General features: G+C 42.3%; 2 protein-coding genes across 2 annotated transcripts in view; both read right to left on the bottom strand.

The window, feature by feature from the left end:
• RSU1 (Ras suppressor protein 1) overlaps window positions 1-11,921 on the bottom strand; it is a 102,171-nt gene extending 90,250 nt beyond the window's left edge. The window contains exons 1-3 of the mRNA XM_054273916.1: window positions 11,833-11,921; window positions 11,418-11,529; window positions 4,471-4,521 (exon numbers count right to left, since the gene is read on the bottom strand). Coding sequence (XP_054129891.1) covers window positions 4,471-4,521; window positions 11,418-11,526 — 160 coding nt within the window. The 5' untranslated portion in view covers window positions 11,527-11,529; window positions 11,833-11,921. The remainder of the gene's footprint in view (window positions 1-4,470; window positions 4,522-11,417; window positions 11,530-11,832) is intronic.
• A 6,612-nt stretch (window positions 11,922-18,533) lies between these two features.
• The window catches only part of CUBN (cubilin), a 142,990-nt gene continuing 137,791 nt past the window's right edge, over window positions 18,534-23,732 (bottom strand). The window contains 5 exon segments of the mRNA XM_054273929.1: window positions 18,534-18,641; window positions 20,249-20,484; window positions 22,284-22,449; window positions 22,889-22,951; window positions 23,550-23,731. Coding sequence (XP_054129904.1) covers window positions 18,534-18,641; window positions 20,249-20,484; window positions 22,284-22,449; window positions 22,889-22,951; window positions 23,550-23,731 — 755 coding nt within the window.

Genomic DNA, 23,732 nt, shown 5'->3' with positions numbered 1-23,732 from the left:
AGGTGGATCTGTATGTCCCTCAGCTAGCATCAAGTGACATGAGCAAAAAGAACTTGGTCACATCTACCTGAATTAATCCACCACACTGAAGGGCAGATTCCTATGGTCAGCCACTCATTTCCACCAATTTAAAAAACATTTGTTAGAACTTCAATTGCATTTACTCTGATGGTAGCCAATGGGCTCAAAAGACACCTGGGTTAGGATCAGACAACCTGTACAGGCTAAGACTATCTTGAATTTTGCTTCTCAGCTGTATACTGGATAGAAGGCTTTAAAATTACTAAATGATGGAACAAAAACCTCCCAGTATAACATATAGAGACACTGCCCTTTATGACTGCATTACACTAAGAAAAAGCACAAATATTCACTTTCTCCTTCTGCTTTCTACTGGATTGTCAGAGACCCTACAGAGGAATCATCCCAGCTTTGTCACTTATGCAGCACCTGGTTCAACAAGACTGCAGAATCACAGCTATTTGGCTTCCCTGAGAGTTTTGCTTCTGATTTTGAAGCACAAGTAGTTCTCACCAAGCAGCAAAAGACCAACTCGACTGTTTCAGAAGTCACCCAGAGCAGAAAAAGCCAGTTCAAGACTCCTCCATTAGCACAGGACCAGATAACTGAAAAAAAATTCAGCCTAATATGCTCCAGAAAAATCAATGTGAACTTGAGTACTTCTGATAATGAATGATTTAGACACATAAATGAAGTACAAATGGCACACCAGAAATACTCTAAAATCCATGCCACAAAAGTATTCTGAGCAGTATGATGGATTTAATTGAGCAGTCTTCATACTTGCTGATGAAACTTTACTTAGTTTTAATAGTTTTCTGGCAAAAATACAAAGTACATTTACATAAAAATATGCATATCCACATTTTACATTTATTTATTCTTTCAGATAGACATATTTACTCTAAACACAAAAAAAAACCCCTAGCAGAACACTCATTTAAATGGCAGGAAACTAGCAGAAGATGCTAATATGACCTTAGTGTAGCATGTCAAGTGTCACTGCCATCAGCCTCCTAGTCATTTTAAGAACAATCTGCTAAGACAATTAATTACATAGCTTAAAAGATTAGGTCAACAGTGTCAGATATGAGAATATGAACTTGAAATTTAGCCTTTTAAAAATGTGTGCTGTCTATTTAAGAGTCTACATCCATTTGTGAAAGAAGAGTAAGTTTCAGACTTGATGAATTACTTTTCAGGACAAGCAAGGGTCTTACCTTGCCATGAAAGAAACCCAAACAGAGCAATTAGAAAGGCTGACAGAATCCCTTGGCTGAGAGAAGGCATGTACTTGTAGCCTGCTGATCTGACAGCTACTTTAGGAGAAAGCAATTAATTGAAGGGTGAGATTTAATGTAAAACAAACTTACAGTCATGGCAGTCTTTAAACTGGTATTTTGAAAGCTAAAACTGCTTTAAGCAAATGGTACACTCTGGGTTTTTCTTGAATAGTTAAAGCCAACCTGGACACATCTTTCTTGGACACTTCCTATTACTGTATCTTTCCTCCCCCAGTCAGGTCTGCAGCCAGGACATAGGTTAGTTACTCAGCTTCTCAGTGGGGAGCTCATGCTGAAGCACATGCCTTCCGCAGGCTCAGATGCTGGACAGCCAAGTTTACTATGATTCAAGTCTCCATGCAGGAGCTTCAGCCTAGCTCCTCTTCCTCAGAGCCGGCAGACACCCTGCTACCTGCCCAGCCAGTTGTGTGCTCAGCTGAGATCATCCTTTAGCTATGTTAAAATTTGTAAGGCACCAGGTGGAAAAGCTGATTCACTGGCAATCTGAAAGTGTGAGATTTCAGAAGTTCTAGGAATTTTACAAATCTCAAAGAATAGTGAAGTTTACCAAGAGTAACACTTCCAACTCACTTCATCCTTGCACCAGGTAAGCAGCCATTCAGAGATAGCAGAGCAAATAAACAGCACCAGAGAAGCCTTGCCTGTCAGCACTAAGGTACCCAGCCTTGGGTGAGCTGAGTTGTGCACAATGAACAGCTATCTCAAGGTGCCTGCAACCCCACAAAAGCTGCAGAGAAAGCTGCAGTGGCTGGGTACAATGAACTGCCTAGCTTTCAACAGCTCAAGTTCAGGGACACCCATCTCCTTGTAGTGCCTGAGGGAACACACAAAAGTCACTAGGTGAGTGGCCCCACAGCTCAGCTCCACCAGTGGCTGGTAACAGATGCCAGACAGCAATATGCCCAGAGAAAATTCATCATAATCCTTCTCAAAAGATCGTTGTCCCAGCTTCAAGCTATTTGTAACTTCATGGCCTTCTAAGCCATGGACAGAGCTGCATGTTTAACAGTGATGCACTTGGGATTTCTCCTCCCTTAACTGGCCCATTAATTTACCCATCAGTCATGATTTATATGCCAGATGGCTGGAAACCGTTGGTCACATTTTTAATTAAATTGAGATTTCTTTGAAAACTACAATGGGATAAAAACAAATAGCAAGATGGCAGTCTAGAGGGCACTACACTGCCAAAAGAAGAGTCCTGAACAACTAATTCATAGCTCTCACAGCCACAGTCACTAAGTGCCCATAATTTTATCTTATTTACTACAAACTCTCTAAACTACACATTGGTACCCAATAAACTGCATCCAGAGAAGTGCTTATGCACTAAAATCTAGGGATATTTATATTCTCTTCATGCTTAATCCTCTGCAAATGCTCAGAGACTGCAGTGACACTTTTGCATTAATTCACATGTTTTAAATAACACATACTACCTCACAGCTCATGCAGCAAGCAGTGCAGAGTTCAACAGGCTAAGTTTTATTATTTGTTTGTGTTTCCTAAGACCCATCTCAATTTGTAAAGATTTTCTTGGATACACCCTTGTGGGATTTCTCGGCTGTTCAGATGGTCTGGGGAAAAGCCCAAAGATGGCCTTGGGCCCCCGGGTTCGAAAGGACGAGAGGAAGCTTCAGATTTGTTCTCGGTCTCGGTGTTTATTAATTGCTTATCTAAAAGATTTTCTCTTGGCCTGACAGAGTTCTGCTCAGCAGTCAGCCATGGGCACACACTGAAAGCCCCTGGGGCGGCCACCTATCTTTATACCCGGAGTTACGTATACAATATTTATCATTTTTCTCCAATACCCTCTACCCTTATTAACCAGTGTTCCCCTAGTAAGGTCCAATCCTGGAGTGCCAACATCACCACAGAAGATGGAGGCCTAGAGGAAGAAGAAGAAGGAGAAGGGCACGCCCCAATCCCTCCATCTTGCCTCTCTAGACCCCCCTGTACAGGGATCTTAAACCCTGTATCTCACACTCCAATTAACTTGTCCCTTCACCATTCACCCCAGTGAAATCCTCCCGTCCTCATACTGATGTCATCTCCCATGTGGGATCAAAGTCCAGCCACCAGACATTTCTGGCAGCATTCCAGGACTCCCGAGCCCCCCAGGGGGGGGTCTGGTTCACCCTGCGCCCCAGTTCTGAGAGACTGAGATCCCACACACCCTAAAGCACAAACATCCTAATATGCCTCTTGTCAACACACACCCACTTTATCGGTTCCATTCCCCTCCCCACTCCATCTCTACAGTTGAGTTTCAAAAAGAGGAGTGGTTTAGAGAGAAACCCACTGGCATATGCAGAGAGGCGACAAAAAAAAAGGAACATCAACAAGACCAACACTTCTTTTTAGAAGATGCACAGAAACAGGGGTGAGACAAAATTGACTGCTTGAATTTCAACAACCAAAAAGCAGGAATGTTTGCACAAGACACTGGTAGATAAACCACAAACACAAACAAACAAAAAAACCCAAACCCACAAAAACTTTTGTCTTGCAAAAGTCAGTCTGGTATCTCCCCCTACCAAGTTAAGTTAACAACATATTTATGTTGTTCTTGACATGCTATTCACCTCACTTAGGAACTTCTTTACTGAGAGAAGCACGATCCACAACCTGAAGATGGTGTGAGCAGTATGACCAAGAGACAACCATTTTTTGGACAGAAAGAGGCTACTTTTTTTACCATGCCTGATGCTTACGTTCAGTTGGCCTTGCTCATACATGTTTGGTTATATATGTAATGCACTGGAGTTGTAACTTGCTTTGCTTCAGTCAAATTCATTATCCATTCACTAAAATGCAAACTGTGTTGCTTCTGAGACAATTAAAAATTTCAAAAGTCCTCACCTTAACATAAGGACTTCAGAGCCACGGTAGGATTTCTGGCTGAACTGGTGATGAGACTAAGAACTACAGATCTTTCTGTGCATTGCAGGTCTGTACTGAAGTTGGGAAGGCAAGTTGAAAATGGCTGCTAAGTCACATCCTCAATCTCTCTACTTTTAATGAAGTACTAACCAAGAAGCACCACTCTAACAGAGTCATTGCACTCTGTATCAAACTTGCAGTGTCAGCTTTTCAATGTCACTGAACTGCCTGCAGTGAAGTCCAAACCCAGGAAGATACTCACTTGTAAGCTTGTTGTGACTCAGAACCAGCTGTGTGATGTGAGACAGCGTAACTGCAAATGAAGAGAGAAAGAAGTTAGTTTATGGACATGGCAACTGAGAGCTTGTATCTATTACAGCTGAAAAAAAAAAAGAAAAAAAAAAAGAAAGCTATTCTTTCCACCCCAGTAACTTGATTCTTGTGCATTGTCACAAATAAGAGAAGCTCAAGAGTAAAGGGCGAGTCCACCTACTCGTCTGCCCTTTTACTTCACATTTCTGTTACTGCATCAGACACAACATGGAGAGTTTTACTCACTGATACAGCAACCTGTTTCAGCTAATCCTTGAAAAAGCTCATGATTTAACAAAGGCAAATACAACCCGTTAGCAGAATGAAAGCAGTCACTCAAAGGCACCATCAGATCAGACAGTACAGTGTTTTTAAAAAAAAAGCATCACCACAGTTCACTGTGCAATTGCAGGTTGTGAAGGAAGGAAAGGCAGGAAGGAGAAAAGAATAAACAGTGCCCCCACCGTGAATTTCTCCCAAAATTCAAAATTTGAGCACTCAAAGCACTGCCTGCCCCACCTTACTATGCAGAACAAGAGGACAGGGAAAGAAGCCCATGGAAAGTCTGTAAGAGTATTGTAGGAAAATCATCACTAAAGGGCAGGCCAGAGCAGCAGCCTCCACAAAGAGCTCTGTCTTTAAAACAAAGGACACATAGGTACCTGAACCATAAGCAACCATGTAACACTACTGAGTGCTTATCCATATAGACAGATATACTATTGCAATTTACACAGCAAAATGAGAGAAGATTCTGGAGATAGTCACAAGCTTGTGAACAAATGCCTCAATAAGCTTTATACATTTGTTTTTCTTGGTACAACTATTTTAATAACTGGGACAATCAGTAAAAGTCAACATTTCATGGGCCCTTGATATTCAAGCCTGACTAATAAGAACACAATCACCAGAAGAGCAGCTCTACCACTGAGATGAAAAGTCCTCTAGTCTGATGTCTTCAGTTCCAAGGCAACTGAACTTAGACTATAGCCAGATAAAATCTGACATCATCAAACCCAGGAAAAAACCTTTTTTTCCCTGCATTTTACTTCAGAAATAAGTCATTCTGGAGCTCTGAGGCTTTACCTAGACTTAACAGCATCAACAAAAAATAATTGCTTTTTTTTAAAAAAGGGGGAAAAAATAATTGGTTTTGATACTGTACAAAGGTGCTTCCATTTCACTTTGCTTTTAAAGCAGAGAAATTAAACAACGTCATTATGTCTGTACAAAGGAAGCATGGATCCTTACCAAAGGACAATGAAGGTTTGGGACTGCAGATTTTGGTCTGAACATTGAACTCCTGATGAATTTAAATGCTATAATAAGTGAATATCTAAAGGTAAGCCTTTTGACTACACTATCAAGCCATGGGCACCACTGGCCTTTAGCAACACAAGGTTAGAAGCATTATTCTCACTACTCCCTCTCCTTTTTTGTCCCATCACAGTGTTCTTCAACCAATACTATTTTCAGAAAGGTTTCTTCTCTCACATCCACACAGAACAAAGTCCATGTTAAAAATTTCAAGGCCAAAATCCCTAGGCAAAAGACATTTGAATCTGTATTTTACTGTCCAAATTTGACTGAAGCCTAGACACTTTGTCTGAAACTCCACTATCTCAGTCAGTCCTGATGCATGACAAAAAGTCTCATGGCATCTTTGAGCAGCAATGGCAGGTTGACAATCCCCAAAGGAACAAGAAAGGCTACACTCCAGTACTATTTTGAAAAGAGCAAAGGTTTAGGTGTCTGTGCTCTGGACTACTTCCAGCAGCATTTTAGACATATCAAGACAAAGAGATTCTTCACTCTTGAAAGGTCCAAAGCTACTACCAGTTCAGAGGCAAGTACAGAAGCATTTTAAGAAAGGGAACAAAGATAAGATGTACTTGCTCACTCCTTACACAGAGAGAAACTTGTTCACTTACAGACCTGGGTCAAACAACCAGTCCCTGGAGATAAAATGCTTTCCTTCCACTGCCACATGCCCACTCCTGTGAAAAGGACTCTGTTGTGGGAACAGCTGACTGAGATTTACCTCATCCTATACATAAAGTCATTCTGTAGGACAACTAAACAATCAAGTCTGGCAAGGAAGACATCTGTCTTAACCGATTAACATCCCCAAGTAACATCTAGAAGGCCAAAGGGGGGCTGGGGGGCAGTTTTGATTTGGATGTACATAGTAAGCACAAAATACAACAGGCCAGATAACTCAGCCTGTGTACCAGTCTCCTGAGAATGGAAGGGCACTGAGATTCCCACTGGAAATTGCTCTAACCTCTCTATGATGCCACTGCAGGAGCTTCTGGACACCTTGTAACATTATAGTCATCGGCATACAGGCAATAAGTTACTGTGGTTTCATGAATGCACCAGATATTCACACAGAATTATACCCATATTCTATAGGGGGATAATACCTATTGCCAGAGCAATTTACTTGCACAGTAATCACAAATTCTCATTATGGTCCCAGTCCCACTATTACTTCAAAAAAGAGTGAGTCAAGGGAAGAATATTTAGGTCCTTCCATTTTGGCGCTATTATCAAATCTCTTCATATACTGCTGCCCTGCACTGCAAGCTAGCTTCACATAAAATATCTGGATGACAATACTCAACCTAATTATTAAGGAAAATATAAAACAAATAAAAGCCCTGCCCATCAGCAAATTAAAAAAAAAGCCAAAACAAAAAACACAAAAAACCCCCCAACCAACCAACCTGACAAAACGACCAAAGCAAAGTAAAATAAATTAGGAAAAAAAAAACCCCACACTCACAAAACAGGAAGACCCCAGTGACTTTGCTGAGCCAAGATAAGACATTGCCTGTCCCACTGGAGGAAGTTAATGCAGGATGAGCATTACAGTACTGTTACAAGTAGCCTGCCTCTCCATCTTCTGTGCTTTCATTATTTTAGGAATGAACAATTTTATCAACACTAACTTTCTGATAAAGAATTCTAGTCACACAACTATGTACTTTATGCAAAATATGAATAGCTTACAGATGGAATGATAACGAGAACAAATTAACACATAAATAGGATTGCATCCAATATTCCTTCCCTGACAACAGAGCAGATGCCACAAGTTATTTGGGCAAAATAATTCCTTTACTCGTACCTCCTCCTCCATATCAACTGCTTAAAAGACACATAAATGACACTGGTCCACACTTTAAGAACAATTCCATGGTTGTTGATGGCTGTTTAAAGTCCTTTCAATAAATGCCCTATCCTTTGCTAGGCATGGGGAAAGGGAACATCACTTCTTGCTGGCGTTGGCTGAACTTGCTTGCTCAGCCTACAGGATGTCTATTAATGCTCTCCACCATTACCTGTCCATAGTGGGTGCTTTAGAAACAAATATAATTTGTTTATACAATAGAAACAATATATATTTAAACAATATATATTTACTTCACAATATGAAGGCAAAAAACCCAAACCAACACAACAGTCTACAGGACAAGACATTTTTTACACTATTTATGTATGGGGGATGCACAACTATAGTAGAGATGTGCACACAAATGGTGTAACTGTTGTTTCATCATATACTAGAATAATTTAAGAAGTCTTTAACACTTAAAACTGTGTCACATGGTATTTGCATGACAAGCTAAAGCACAGAACACTTAGATCAAGGGGTAATTTTTGTCTCAAATAAAATCTTTTCTACAGAACATGTCTGAAAAAGGGTTCTCACATTACAGCCCTGAAAGCATCAAAAGTTCAGATGCTCTAAAGGTGTGTAGCACAAATCTAGTTTGTATTTTAATTCATTAGGAGAAAACATAGAAGTGCCTGGATTTGAGCAATATGCCAAAAATAGAACTCTACTCCTAATGTCATTAATGAGCTCCTGAGTTAGAAGTGCTTCAGGGACTATTTAACCTTTTTTTGTGAATCTGAGCACCACGTTGTATATAAGCTGGCAACCATACTCCTTTGCTAAACATGAAAGTGGGAAGAGATGTAAGGGTTGCCAGGCTTACAGGTCTAGCTTGCCAATCTCCTTCCAGATAGAAGTATTTCATCCTTAATTGGAAAGAGACACTGGTATTTGACAGAAACAAGTTTTGCTTGTTTATTGCAAGTTTTGCTTTTTCTCTCCCACACCTACTGCAGAGGGTGGAAGACAATGTAAAAGAAAGTATGAGTGACTGCCCTGTACTGCAGGAAGCCATTCACTACACTGAAAAGAGAAGCCAGAAGAGAATTGTATCCAAGACAAGGCATATATTCCCCTTTGCTCTTCTTTGCCCCCACATAGCACCAGTTTTCTCTATCACTTACTTTTTGTTGGTTTGTTTTTTTTCCCTAAACAAACATGACAAGAACAAGGCTACACCTAAGGAAAAGGACTGGCACACCGAGCAGATGCTCCAAGCTGCTTCCAAATCCTTGTGCCTCTATTAACCCTGTGTGAATTAAGTTAAGAAAGGTTAAATGCAAGCTTATCAACCACCCTGCAGCAAGTACTCAAACGTGCAGTGAGACAAGGCTTGGTCCTTTCCTTGAAGATTTGGGACTAGAGGGATCAGGTTACCTTTAAGGGATACTTGGCACCTCTGGTAGGAGCATTCACAATCACTAAATAATTACATGAGACAAAATGCTGATCAGGGGTTACACAGTAACTCAGGCACACCTTCCAACCTACAAAACTCAAATAGCCAAAAATGTTCCCTCCAATCATTATCTAAACTTACCTCAACTCTCAACATCTACTGGTGGCCCTCCTTAAAGATGAAATGCTAGAAGAGTGCTAGAAGAGTAATTGGGCATGAACGGTGATGATTGCTTTTAACAGAGATCTTTACTTCATGGAAGGAAAAAATTAAAATAGCTGAAAAGGCAAGCTTTAACACTGCCCTGGAAACGTATGCAACATACAGACAAGCAAAGGTAACAGCTCAGTTTCCTTAGGCTTACAGAGAGCTTAGCCAGAGAAAACCAAAATATCCAATCTACATTAGAGAAGACCATCCACTTGGGGTCAGGTGACAGGGTTTTGAAAACAAGTTTAACACTTCCTCAACCCTTTACGAAAAATTCAGAAGTATTTGGTGAAAGGTGTTCCTTCTCCAGAAGGCAAATACCTCCATGGTTAAAAAACCCCCAAACCCAGAACAATTTATGTGTTCTGTCAGTGAACATAATAACTGAAAAAAGCAATTATTTAACAGAAAAAGCAATTAATTTAACAGAAATCAGTCATCATTTCCCCCTTCCCTAACTTTCATCTCAAACTGAAGAAGACCCCAAATCCCCATGCTAGATCAAGTCACACAAGATGCACCAAGAGTATCTGCAAGAGACTCCTGTGATGCAGTCTAACTAGGGTACCACAGGTCTATACTTCATGTAGGGAGCTCCCTGCCAAAGACACTTCAGATGCTTAACTAGTAACCTGGTATCAGGGAGAATCTGGGGAGCACAGTGCCCCACCCTGGTCTCTGGCCCTGCCTGAACAACAAACCCCAAAGAGTCTCTGCACAAGAAAACCTTTTATTTTTCTTTAGGATTATCAATGTTCTTCAACATTATCCTTTTTTCATGCTTGAAAGATAAAAGCTAACTAATTAATTATGTGTCTAGTGTTGATAGCAGGCACCAAGTCTACTTAACAAAAGCAACAGTACTCTATTGCTGCTCCATATACCTGACAGATCTAAGTATAGCTCTCAAAATTGATCTGTAATTAATGTGAGCTAAACACCACTTTGTCTCAAGTAACTGCTCATGCTATAGAAATGCAGAGAAACTTTCTGTAAGAACTTAATGTGAATTCACATTTACAGTCCTTACAACACTATCCTCCCAAAGTCCCATGCACCACTCATAAGCAGGAAAACAGTAGTAAGGAATGAAGACTTAGGTACAGAACTTAGTTCTGCAAAACTGTACTTAAGACTTCATCCTTTACTGATGTGATTGAAGACACCTTGATGTGCTCCCAACTCTGCAGATAATGGTGAGTTGGTAGTGAGCCATGCCTTTCCCTGAGCTCATATCCATCTTGTGAGAAGAGTTATGTGTATTTGTTCCTGGCTGCTCTCAAGTTTAAAAAACACAGTAAAGAGCTAAACCAGGATACAGTCAAGAGTTTTAAGTACATTGGTTGGTTGAGATTTTGCTTTTTCCCCTTCACTGGATCACACATTCAGAAAAATTTCAGCCTGTGGCACACTACAGACAGTCACAACTTTCACTCCCTGAGTACTGGCTATGTCATAACACCATGTGCACTTTAAAAAGGCAAAGATGCCTAACCTGCTCTTCATTTATGTGTTCTCCAGAACCATAACAGCATGTTGCTATTGGTTGGCTGTATTTACTGTGAATTTAACTACAGCAAATGCACCATACCGACAGCAGCACCCTGCCATGGTTCAGAAAGCATGTGCAATGGTGTAATATCCAAAGCATGATGCTGCTGCATCTGTGATACAGTATTGCTGCCCTCTCCTTCAGAGGCCAGTCGCCTGTAGTTGCAGGCTGATGTCACCCTGTCCCTTTCAAAGCCCAGTGGAGATGCTGCTCGGCTGGTGTTTTTGTTTCAGTAGCAGGACGGAGAAGAGGGAAAGTCTCCCCACCAGCCAAGTGCCAAAATGCCAGCAGTGCCACAGGGACTGCTGAGCCCTCTGGACACACACACACACACTCAGGCACAGCTCCGGCAGCCTGCTCATCCCCGGATCGCTCCCCAAGCCCCCCGTGCCCAAAGGCCACCAAAGGCACCCCCGCACGGGAGTGTCTCGGACTCTGCGCCCGGGCCGAGCCGAGGTGTCCCGGACCCCCACGCCCAGGGCCGGCCCCGCTCTCCCGGGACAAATAAGGAAGTTTCCGCGCTGTGCCCGCCCTCCCGCCGCCGGTACCTACACAGGCCGGGCACGTCCAGCATGCTGGAGATGCCGCGGTCGCACATGTCCACCTCGGGCTGGTTCTTCTCCCTGCTCTCCTCCACGATCTTCTTCAGGGACTTGGACATGGTCTAGGCGGGGCAGAAACGGACACCGTGAGCCGGGCGGCGGGGTAAACCCGCCCAGGGGACACGCATCTCCCCCAGCCGGGACGGCCCCGGCCCCGAGTGCCCGAGCGCAGAGAACCCCCCTGCCCAGCGCCGCCGGGGGAACCAGTCCCGTCCGCCCCGCCGGCCCCGCCCGCCCGTGCCAGCGGAGCACTGCCCGGGATGCCGGCCGCACTCCCACCCCGGGCGGGCGGGCGGGCGGGCGGACAGACAGACAGACAGACAGACCACACCCGGCCCGGCTCTGCCCTGCCCGAGGGCACTCACCGCACGGGGCTGCGGCGGGACACGATGGGAAGCGGCGGGACACGGCGGGCGGATCCCACGGCGGGACGGCGGGCGGGCCCCGGCGGATCCCAGCGCGCCGCCCCCCTCGCCCCCGCGCGCAGGCGCAGCACAGCCCCCGCAGCACTGACCGGCGGGGGCGCCAGCGGCCCCGGAGCGGCCCTGACGGGTCGGGCCTGGCCGGGCCGGGCCGGGAGTCCCGGAGCGCTCCGGGGTTTGGAAAGGCTGCCGGGGACAAAACACGTTATCGCCAAAATAACTCACGCCAAAAAACACTCCGGTGCATTTAACCAGCGTTTTCCATTTCTTCAGGAGCCCTCCTGGGTTTTCCAGTCGGCTCTAACAGCAAAATCAGTCACAAGGATGGGTCCATGTTCTGAGCACTTGTAACTGGTCTCGACACACCATGGCGTTGGAGTTTTACACCTTACTGCCCAGAATGTAGTTATGCATGTAACCTCTTTCATGCCCAGAATGTAGTTATGCATGTAACCTTTTTCATAAGGGTTAAGGTGCTCCTGCTTACTGCCATTCAACAGATATGGAAGCTCAGAGCAATTAGTGACTAAATCTATTAAGTTACCTAAGGCCAGGCTACCCACTGAGAAGCACAGCTTTGAATTTTGCATATGTACTCCATGGTGTTACTTCGTAGCCTAAAAATGGTATCCACAGAAACCAAGATGATGAGCGTTTGCCTAAGCCATCAAATAAAAAACTTCCTGGAGGTGCAAATTCAACTTTTCCTTTTTTAGGAATGTAAAGATTTAATACTGGACTGCAGATTTGTAGCATGCTTATTCCTAATTGGAGTTTACTACTTTGAGCGCTTCCTGAAGTTACTGTCTGTTTTCAGGTCTTCCTTACAAAGTACTGCTGGAAGAGTATCTTCCTTTTGGCTGGATTTCTCAGCAGAACCCACTGTCACTCAGATGTACGGGGAGATGATGTACAGTTCTTATTTTGTCTGAAGAACCATGAATCTGGATCCCTTTCCTGTCTAACAGCCACCAATCAGTTGTCCCAAAGACCTAAGTGCTAACATGTCTGTTGTTCCTATTTCATGGCAAATGATTGCAGGTGTCATTTAGTAACAAAGGCTCAAGCACATTAATTGTCTGTAAGTGTGGTCCTGCTCCCTTATTCCAACTAACAGCACATGTGACTCTAACAAGACATTTACAAAACACTCTTCATGGCTAATGCAAAGCTCACCTGGCTTCTCTCTGCCTCGTTTATGCAGTGATCAAAACATTGCATGTGGCCTAGACACCCACATTCTACTCCTACCATAGAAGTGTTTAATTACTTCCCACTTAATAAACATACTGTCATTACTCCCTTTCATCAGGATTGTGGGGGTTTTTTGCCATTTATCTAATTTCATTATCCTGTTCTGTGTAAAGAGTTCATCTATCATTCACAGCTTCTATGTGACCTTCTTTTGGTCCTGCTTGAGCAAACCTTTTGTCTAAGATTTGATAAATCCATGCCCCAGTCAGGGATATTGGCATTGGATTTAGCAAAGGGGAGTTGCTGTCAAGCTTCCCTTTTAAAGTTTCTCAGTGCCTCATCAAGCACATAATTGTCTCAGAAGGAGTGGGAAGAAGATGCAGAAGCTACTCTATCCAAAGGTCCTTGATCATGAAAACTGATTTTTCAGATTGTCCCTTCAGCAGTCATGAAGAGTCATTTCCTGCAGAGGGTCTGTGTCACTGCAGTCACCCATTCACCCCTCTTTTATGCCCCCCTCCTCTTCTCAGTCATTCCAAAACCCCTTTGGCCCCAGAAATACTTAGTTCCCTCTATACCCCCAGCTGGAGGCTGGCCAGCCTGTTCCTGGGGTCTGCCCAGTAGAGCCCTCCACACACATACAGTGCTTGAGCTCACAGTAGAGACTTTTCCAATTTAGGTCTTGCTATACCTTCCAGCTACTGATTTTTTTTTTTTTTTTGGTAATGTAACAACGATGAAATATCTTTGCTATCTGTCAGATCTGTTCTAAATCCATCACTTGGCTTAAATGTTTCTAGAGCAGATGCCTGAATTCATTGCAGAGGCTGGCAAATGCCTTCTGTCCTTAGGCCTGCAGGCTAAAGCAGGTGACTGTGAGTAGATGTACGGCCATGGCTGTGTGGCAGAGCTGCAATTCCCCTGTGGTGGTCAGAGGAGGAAGAAGTTGCCCCTGCAGTGATGCTTTCAGCCTGCTCCTCCCTGGCAGTGATGGCTGGACCTGCCTCCTGCTGGTTCCTCTCACTGTGCTGGGGGTCACCAAGGGAATGAATAGCTCTGATGCCTCCCTTTTTTCTGTCCTAGGTACTTCTACCAACCAAGGAAATGATGTTTTACATTATTATTCTCCAAGAAAAGCTGTGATAATGAGCAACATTAATGCAGGGATAGCATGTCATCAAAAGGATGCACCAGCAACGCTCCCCTGCAAAACCAGTTGTGTAGTGCTGGGCACTGCTACTACAAATTCATCCATCAATGTTACACTCACTAAGCATGATAACCAGCATGCAATATTTATTTTTCCTAACGTCGTGGAAAAAAAAACCTCCTAGAATTTGGCCTCTATTTTTATTATCATTTAATAAATATTTTAAACATTTCTTTCTTAGTAATCCAGTTGCTTTCTATTGGGAACAATATAGTCAATCCCATGAATTTTTATTGCATTTTGTTTTAATTAGGACTGCAGAATAAATCTGCAGTTTCAGTTCAGCAGCTGACAAAAAATAATTACACCAAATATGTTAATTCTGGTGCCTAGGACACATATCCTGTGTTATTATGGGAAACTGAGACACCTCCTCCTTTGCTTAATGAACCAATTGAAAACTGTTTTTCAGTCGAAATTGCTTTGTAAATTTAACTAAAATTAGCTACTCTTTTAAATTGACCAGCACCATTACTTCTAGAATTTTAGCTCTATATCTTCTGTCTCCTTTACTTAGGCAACTATAATTTTAAGAATATCTCACAGTGGTATTATTTCTCATTTATAAAGAACAGTCCTGCCACGTGGGAAGGGCAATTAAAAACATTATTATGGAAGAAGCATTTTATTGCTTATTCTTCAAATCCTAGTCTTTGGAGGGTTTACCATTCATATATAACTGCCTCATAAAATTACTTTTGTATAAGAATAAACATCTGTAGTAACATGCAGAAGAAGCTTTACATGTAAAATAAAAACATGCAGGCTCTAGAAATTGAAAACCTGCACTTTCATTATCTGCTTTGTCACTGACAGAGGGAGGTTGTAGTCATGCAGTTATTACAATACAGACATGCAGCATTCACAACAGTGACATTATAAAATAGCAATGTGCACAGACATAAAAGCAAAGGTTTTCATGGCAGCGTTCTAAGATGAAGCTATATTTCTTCTTAAGTACACATTTTGTCTTTTGAATTGTACACTGCAAAAAGCACATAGAAGTTTTGTGGAATAATTATTTCCAGATTATCTGTTTGGTTCTGCTTTTTTTGTGTTTGCTGTTCATTTTAAAGTGAGTGTTTCAAATTGCTCCTTACCTTCCAAGGCAGAAACATGGCTTAGCATCAGCTCTCTCCTCTAAGGAGCTCCACTTTAATACTTCTGCAGTTGGTATTTTTGTTGTGGTTCCTCATATAAAATGTTAGAGGACAGCAGTGGGTTACTTTGTTCCTTTGTTTTTTTAAAGAATGGGTTTGATAATTTAATTTTAGACTTTGACTATTTTTGGCGAGAGTCAGTTGGGCTGGATCAATTCAACCTTGTACCAGCAGCTTCATTCAACTGTCTTCATGAGCACAAATTCTCTGCTGGGCTTTTTTTTTTCCCTCTAAATATCCTCATGCATTTTGCTCATTTATAAATAAAATTATGCATAGGTATTGAATATTTCTAACATTTAAAGATGCACCAAGCATTAGTTAGTTATTGTAAGATTTAAAAAATTCTCTTCTTCTCATAGTGCTCTTTATTCTTTTTTTATGCAGAATTTCAATAATTTTATAAAATTTGATGATGTGACAGATCTTGCCAACAGCAAGTATTTATCGTATACAAAAATGTCCAAAAGCATTTAATTGCTTTAAAGTGAAACATGCTTTTTCTCTTCATGAAAGCAGCCTCTCTGAAGTATAGATTTCAGCAAACTCACCTTTTTAGCTGGAGCTCCACTGGAGACCTTAAGGGCAAAGGCTGTGTTACCAGAGTGGCCAGGCACATGTCAGGTCACCAAAGCACATCTCTGTACCTGTCCCTAGGTCAGCAGGAGACCTCAGTGCCATAAGCCCAGTGCCTGCCATGTCCTTGGGCACCTCGGTGTCCTTAAACTGTGTGACACTGTGCTGACTCCAGCCTCCAGAAGCCACTAATGACCTTCATTCATTAAAACCACATATAAGTTTCTGTTTGTCAGTTTATGCTCTGTCACACCTGCAAAAAGGCCAGTGTTTAACCTGAGAACTCATTTCTGAACTCATTTCCACTTTTAGAGGAGCAATGAACATACCACAGAACACTGCCTGCAGTGGCATGGAGCTGTGTGGGGGGACGTGTCCTTCCCTTCCATGTGTGGCTTGCAGCTGAGCTGTGCTCTGGGCTGGTGAAGTGCAGAAAATGACAACATTCTTGCAAGTTGATTCTTGCCTAAAATCGGATGTTTCCATGTCCAGCCACCTGACAGCAAGGGACAGCATCCAGATCTTGAGGAGATTCTCTGCCAAGTGCAGAAGTGCTGCACCAACTGCACCAAATCCATGGTGATTCATAGGAAGGTCAGAGCCACAATGGACATTCATGAAGCCTGTGATACAGCATTCCACAGGGGAGAAATGCTGTCCTCCTTACCTCTGCAGGCAAACCACTCAATCCATGCTTGATTGTCCTTGGAGTCTCTTACACATTGCTGTCTATAGAATTTATTTTGTGGCTTTATCTTCAGACATTTCAGATGTTTCTTTACTGCTTGCTATCCCATGTAGGGAGTTTTAATAAACACTATGGACAAAGATTGCATCATCCTTTGACTGCAAGTACAGTGTCAGTTTCAGTGGACTCTCAGCAAAAGTTTTCTGGACTATTAATCTGAAAATATTTAATTTTATTATATGGTCTTTTATGTCTTTCCTTATTAGAGGAATTTTCTGTTTTGCTGGCAGCTCAGTAGGACACAGCTGCCTCACAATTTCATCCAAATACAGATATTTCTGGTTTTTCCATGTTAGCAGGAGTATCACCTGTACATAGGCTCAGTTTTTCTTAGTCCTTGGACAGTTATAAAATGCTGGCTTACATCTCATTCTGTTGGCCAGTGGGACTTCACGGGTTTCTCTTTTTCTAGGTTGTCACCCAAGGATTTTGGTTCGTATTTTATAGCTTGTCCCTTTTGTCTGCTTTGTTTTTTCTACATTTTATCTAAACCAGAATATCTGCTCAGCTGTTATAAAGTTTTGTATGTTTGTGGAATTATGGCTTTTTTGGCATTCACTGGGCAATCTTCAAAGATTTCCTAGATTTTGTTAAAACTGCCACTTACACTTTAATATCTTTTCATAATTAATTGCTTCAATAATCACATTAAGGAATTGCTTTCACTGTAAGTCACTCTTTGTAATAGTTGTGAAATGAGTTGTGATAAGGCCCCTGTTCCTTTTCTGCAGTGCAAATTTCTCTTGCCTGTCCATCACAGATGACATTCAAGAAATTAATTGGTCATTTGTTCTGGATTGTGACAAAAAATGCTTCATGGTGGGAATCAGTGTCCTCTGTCCACCCTGTCAACAAGTCTTTTATGTATGATGTGTGTTAGCCTGGGGAAGGGAAAAACTAATTGAGTCAAAGGTCAATTGATATTTTTATGTCTGCCCTATTCTGAAGTTAGAGCTGTTTCATAAATGTCTAGGAAGTTGCCTAAAGGTTGACTAGAAGGTTACTGACTAGAAGGGTGACATGGTTACTGAAAGCCTCAGAAGTTTTTTATATTCAGTTTTAAAATAGACTTTGAAGCTTGAAAATATAACTCAATAAGTATAACCACAGACATATGTATATATTGAACATAGGGCTCTGATACTGAAATTACTTCTTAATCTAGTTAAGATTTAGAACCACATCATGTCCTTGCTGTGTTAAACTTCAGTGAATGCCCAAGTACTGATTTCAGCTGGGTTCTTCTACCCAATGCACACTATTACTGCAAGTTCTTCAGCACAGTTTTCTTTGTAAGTGGTTATAGGACAGGGACCCTTTTTTAGCAATTTCTGATTTTAGGTAATTTGAATAAAACTTAAGCTGATGTTTTCAGAAATGCCTGGGGCAAAACCACATAACTCTAGGGAACAAACTAAAGACAGCTTCATGTGTTACATCCTCTCATGAACTTTATGTGTAATTAAATTTTTATAGCATTAATTGTACAATTTTGAAATTATGTAGAAGAATACAAAAACATCTAGCAAAACCTCCTTTACCCACTTGGGTAGGTAATAGTTTATTTTCAGCACAATGGGAGATCAATGGTTTTTTTTTTGACAGCATTCCAAGTTCATAACAGCTACATTTACAGTAACTTTTAAAAGTCCTTACTTCGGTTGCAATTGTCATCACTGGACTTCAAACCTCCTTTATCATCTAGAGTCTTTTCAGTATAGCAAGGAATGGTGATATATTTCTCATAAGCAATGTTTTAGCTTGTCCAGCTTAACTGGAATCCTGATGGTAAAGTCACATATTCAGCATGAAATTTTACATAGACTTGATGGGATGTAGCAGTAAATGGAGCGATGTTTGTATCCTAAAATGAAAGACAAGAAAAATTAAAAGCCTTATAGAACATCAAGATCCTTGATGAGACAGTCAGAGAGTTAGAACTGAGGCAGATTGGATCATAGAATGACAGTGATCTCAGTAACTGTTCTAGTTACTGTTGCTGCATTTCTCCCTCAGGATATTGCAAATATTTAAAACACAAATACAACGAAGTATGGAGCAAGCTTGTTTGATGCCTCCCACTAGATGTCACTGTACAGTCTGAGTTGGAAGGCTTCTAAGGCACCACACAGGTTCTCGCTGCTTTTACCTCTCCTCAGCAGGTAAGAAGGGTTTAACTTCTATTTTTAGAGTCACGGTCTAATGTTTTGGTTGAAACTATACTTGCATATGGGGATACCGGAGATTAGTTCAGGTTTGAGGATTAGGAGAATTATGGGGATTATATGTAGGGCTATGAGAAGATGTTCTCATGTGGAGGAGTTTTGTACTGATGTAATGTGGGATGGGAGAGTGCCTCGTTGTGTCATTATGAGCATGTATAGGGTGTATGAGGCAGTAAGTAGGATTGCGGCTCCTGTTAGGGTAATTGTGAAGGCGGATCAGTTGAAAAGTGTGATTACAATCGTTAGTTCTGCTATGAGGTTTGTTGTTGGAGGGAGGGCTATGTTTGTTAGGTTAGCTAGGAGTCATCAGGTGGCCATGAGAGGTAGAAGGGGCTGAAGGCCTCGTGTGAGTAGGAGGATTCAGCTGTGGGTTCGTTCATAGTTGGTGTTGGCTTTTGCCTTCACTTCCACTCATCTGTGTGGAATTCATGTCAGAATTAGGGAAATGGTCTGGTACATGAAACAGTAAAAGCTCCTTGTAAGCACTCCTGTGCTCACGGAGGGAAGGCAGTATGGAGGGAAGGCAGTAAGAAGGGAAGGCAGTACGGCGGGAAGGCAGTATGGAGAGAAGGCAGTATGAAGGGAAGGCAGTGCGGAGGGAAGGCAGTATGGAAAGAAGGCAGTATGAAGGGAAGGCAGTACGGTGGGACGGAGGGAAGGCAGTACGGAGGGAAGGCAGCACGGAGGGAAGGCAGTATGGAGGGAAGGCAGCACTGAGGGAAGGCAGTACGGAGGGAAGGCAGCACGGAGGGAAGGCAGCACGGAGGGAAGGCAGCACTGAGGGAAGGCAGCACTGAGGGAAGGCAGTAAGGAGGGAAGGCAGCACGGAGGGAAGGCAGTAAGGAGGGAAGGCAGCACTGAGGGAAGGCAGTAAGGAGGGAAGACAGCACGGAGGGAAGGCAGCAAGGAGGGAAGGCAGCACGGAGGGAAGGCAGCACTGAGGGAAGGCAGCACGGAGGGAAGGCAGCACTGAGGGAAGGCAGTACTGAGGGAAGGCAGTATGGAGGGAAGGCAGCACGGAGGGAAGGCAGTAAGGAGGGAAGGCAGTACTGAGGGAAGGCAGCACGGAGGGAAGGCAGTACTGAGGGAAGGCAGCACGGAGGGAAGGCAGCACGGAGGGAAGGCAGTAAGGAGGGAAGGCAGTACTGAGGGAAGGCAGCACGGAGGGAAGGCAGTAAGGAGGGAAGGCAGCACTGAGGGAAGGCAGCACGGAGGGAAGACAGCACTGAGGGAAGGCAGTACGCACCGTTCCGCAGTAGGGCCCGGTGGGGGCATGGCTGGCATCCGGCCCATCGTAGAGGATCAGGTAGTTGCGGCTGCAGTCCCCGGGGTCATCGATGCTGATGAAATCAAAGTTCACGGTGACAATTCGTCCCTGGGGCGCGGTGATGGCCCACTCGCAGTCAGTGTTGTTGGGGTAAGTCCCCGGATAGCTGGGGCTGGCAAAGGAGCCACTGGTGCCGTACAGTGTCCCGCCACATCCTGGAAGTAGATGCTGTTAATTGGCCTGGAAGGCTTCGTTTCACAAGGCAATACATGATGTGCTACATTGGTACAGTATCAGTAACAGCGCTGAAACCAGAGAGACTGTGAGCTGGGACAACTAACATGGCTAGGAACACTAGTAAGAGATAAAACTGAGGCTCTAGCTTCAGCAGCCTAAGAATATGCAATGGGCATTAGACTATCACTGCATATTAAAACCAACATCGCCTCTCCCAAATTCTTTGAAACAGGAACTGAAGTTTTAAGTCTGTGCCTTAGTCAGTTCAGTTCCCAGCTACTCAACTGGAGGTGAATTTGCTGTGACTGTTCTTTGGCATGAAAAGTAGTAAATCCTCATGGGATAGAAAAACAGAGAGAACAATTCAGAGGAGTTACACATATTAAGTCAATCAAAGTCCATTTATACCAAAATTCAGTCTTCAACAGTGGGCAGAAGTAGATGACCTACGAAAAATGCAAGTTTATAGAGGAAGAATGTGCAGGCCATGATCCAGATTACCCTCACAGTCTCCAAGAATATTCAGTTTACAGTTCCCAGAGATGGCACTTTTCTATTTAATCGTGTTTATCAGATGAACTTGTGTGGGTAGCCCTTGAATCCATATAAATTTGTAGCATGCTATGGGAAGGGGCTCCACAGTTTAACTGCATAATGTATCAAGAATTGGTTTGTCTAGTTTGTTATGAGCCTACGAGCTCCTGGCTTTATATGATGACTGGTAGTTCTTTTATGGCAAAAGTTAAAGAACAGTGGATCACTATTTATCATCCAATATCACTCAATTTTATAGACTTCAGTAGTATCTTAACCAGATTAAAAAGTCTCAGCATATCTCATACAGAAGCCACTTTTAATGTTGAGCCCTTTGTTAATCCTGATTTTTTTTATAAAAGGAAGAGACCAGAACTGTGCACATCATTCAATTTGTGTGTAAACTATGGATTTATACAACGGCTGTCTATTTATTTTCTTTTCCTTTCCCAACAAATTCTATCATTATGCCAGTCTATTTGACTCTTAGTAAACTTTTATTTTCATGAAACTATTTTACCCCTAAGGTCTTGTTGTTGACTACTAAAAGTCAACTCAATACCCGTATTTTTGTAAGTAAAGTTAGGATTGTCTTTTTTTTGACCACATTCTTTATTGACACTTTCCTACACTGAGCTTTCCTTGCCTTTCCATCACTGGGTCACTCAGTACTGTACGGTTATTCTGCAGCACTTCTCATCTGGCCATGAGCTTTCCTCCCTCTAGTAACTCAGTTCATGAAGAAACTATTACTCAGCTGTTCACTGCCATTTCATAAGCCATCCATGAATGTGTCCATGATATAGTCACTACACAGCATTACAGGTAGTTTATTTTCTTGGGGCAGCTTCCTGTCCCCCTCAGGCTTAGCCATGCCTTGCTCCTCGGGGATATCACAAATGGACTACTGAGTCACCACCAGCACCACCACTCTGTGGATCCCAAGGTAGATGTTCCTGATATTTTCCAGCCTCTCACTGAAAGAAGATCTTTATCTTAAGAGGACAACATAATCTGACGTTTCTAAAGTCAACATTAGGAGAGGGAATTGCTTCCATGTTGTAAAATAAATCTTGTCCCAGTGGCCTTGAGGAGCAACTGCCTCTCTCTGGTGACTGAATAGGGCAGACTATGGGCTCTAGGGAATGTATAAAGAGGTGATGAGGAAGGATCCATAAAGAGCTGAATTCCACATTGCTGCATTTTCCTTCTATGTAGAATTATTTTGTAGTTACAGCCTTACCACTTGATGATGAAGTCCAGGTAATTTCATATCCATCATGAGCCACTGAAAAATCGCTCTTGAAACGAAGGTAGACAACATGGGTTTGGGGGAAGATGGGACTGGGGACAGTGTTCCCACAGAACCTGCCAAGTAGTGGTGATTGCCCATCACTCCCATTTCTGACCTTCAGGGAACACAAAAAATTTACAAAAATACTGTCAACATTAAATTCCCATGCCCTTATACACCAGCACAATTATTCATGGATACAAACACAGCACAAACTAGATAGCAACTTGCATGCTTACTACAGCTGTAATTTTAATACTGCTGTATTTCCTACCACATATTCTTGTGTGGAAGGAAAAAGAGGCCATTAACTGGTCTGAGTTTTAGAAGTAATTGCACAGAACAAGTATCACCAGAAACAGGCAGCTAAATGTTATAGTGTGAATATCTCCTGACTGAAAAAATTGCTTGACTAGTAGCTAAGATGTTCTTATGCAATTCAAGCCCGTGTTTTGCTTTTCATAAGAAATATTAATATTCCAGATGAAAAGATTAATTCTTTACCCTGCAGACTGCTCTTTTCCCCAGTCACATTAAGACACAGATCATATTACATAGCTCAGATTTAATCTGATTTTTTTCCTGCGCTCCAATAATGCTGGTGCTTAGATCCATTTCTTGAGACAGTAAAGAGGATATGAAAATAGAGCTAAATAATGATTCTGCCACAGACATCTGATTTTTGTCATCTGACCAGAGAACAGGGAAACCTGCAAGAATGAGGATTGTGTAGGAGGAAGATACAATTTTCACTGGCCCAAAGTACTTTTGCAAGTGTCTTACAGTTGTCAGTAGAATTTGTTGGTTTCTGTTTTGTTGTTTTTTGGGGATTTTTAAAATTGCTTTTTTAGGAAAAAAAATCTTTCTTGAGAAAAATTTCAAGCAGATGGAATCTACTGCTGTAACAAAACCACTCAGATTTATGGCTTTCTTTTCATTCATGGATGTTAGTATCAAACACAAACTATTCCAGATGACTCTGTGAACTGGGTAACCTCAACAAGAGCTAGGTAAGGATAAGATAATGAAACTATTTATTCACTGGGTTTGGATTTCTAGGGTGTATTTTTTCACCATGAAACTCTGGCAATAATTATTCCCTAATTCAGTCAGCTCAACTCAGACTTGATTCAAACTTGATCCAAACATACTAATATCCTTTGAATCTAGCAGATTTGTACATAGGCTCACAAAATATGTAGACTTGCATGATACCTCTAGGAAATCATGTGAACAGTGGATGCTGTCTTCCAAACTGAAAGCGTGGAAAAAGAGAGATATTGTGTGATTTGGGGGAGCTCGAAGAATGATAGAACAATCCATATTATTGGGGTGAAGACCAGGCCAGCCAGGGCTCTTCAGGTAACCAAATGACTGATTATACTCTCTGCTGCAACC

The sequence above is a fragment of the Melozone crissalis genome, unplaced genomic scaffold (genome assembly GCF_028551555.1).
Source record: "Melozone crissalis strain CALT ecotype California unplaced genomic scaffold, PUWL_Pcris_2 ptg000016l_1, whole genome shotgun sequence".
Lineage (NCBI taxonomy): Eukaryota > Metazoa > Chordata > Aves > Passeriformes > Passerellidae > Melozone > Melozone crissalis.
The sequence above is the reverse complement of the archived record's forward strand: the minus strand, read 5'-3'. Positions and strand labels throughout refer to the sequence as shown.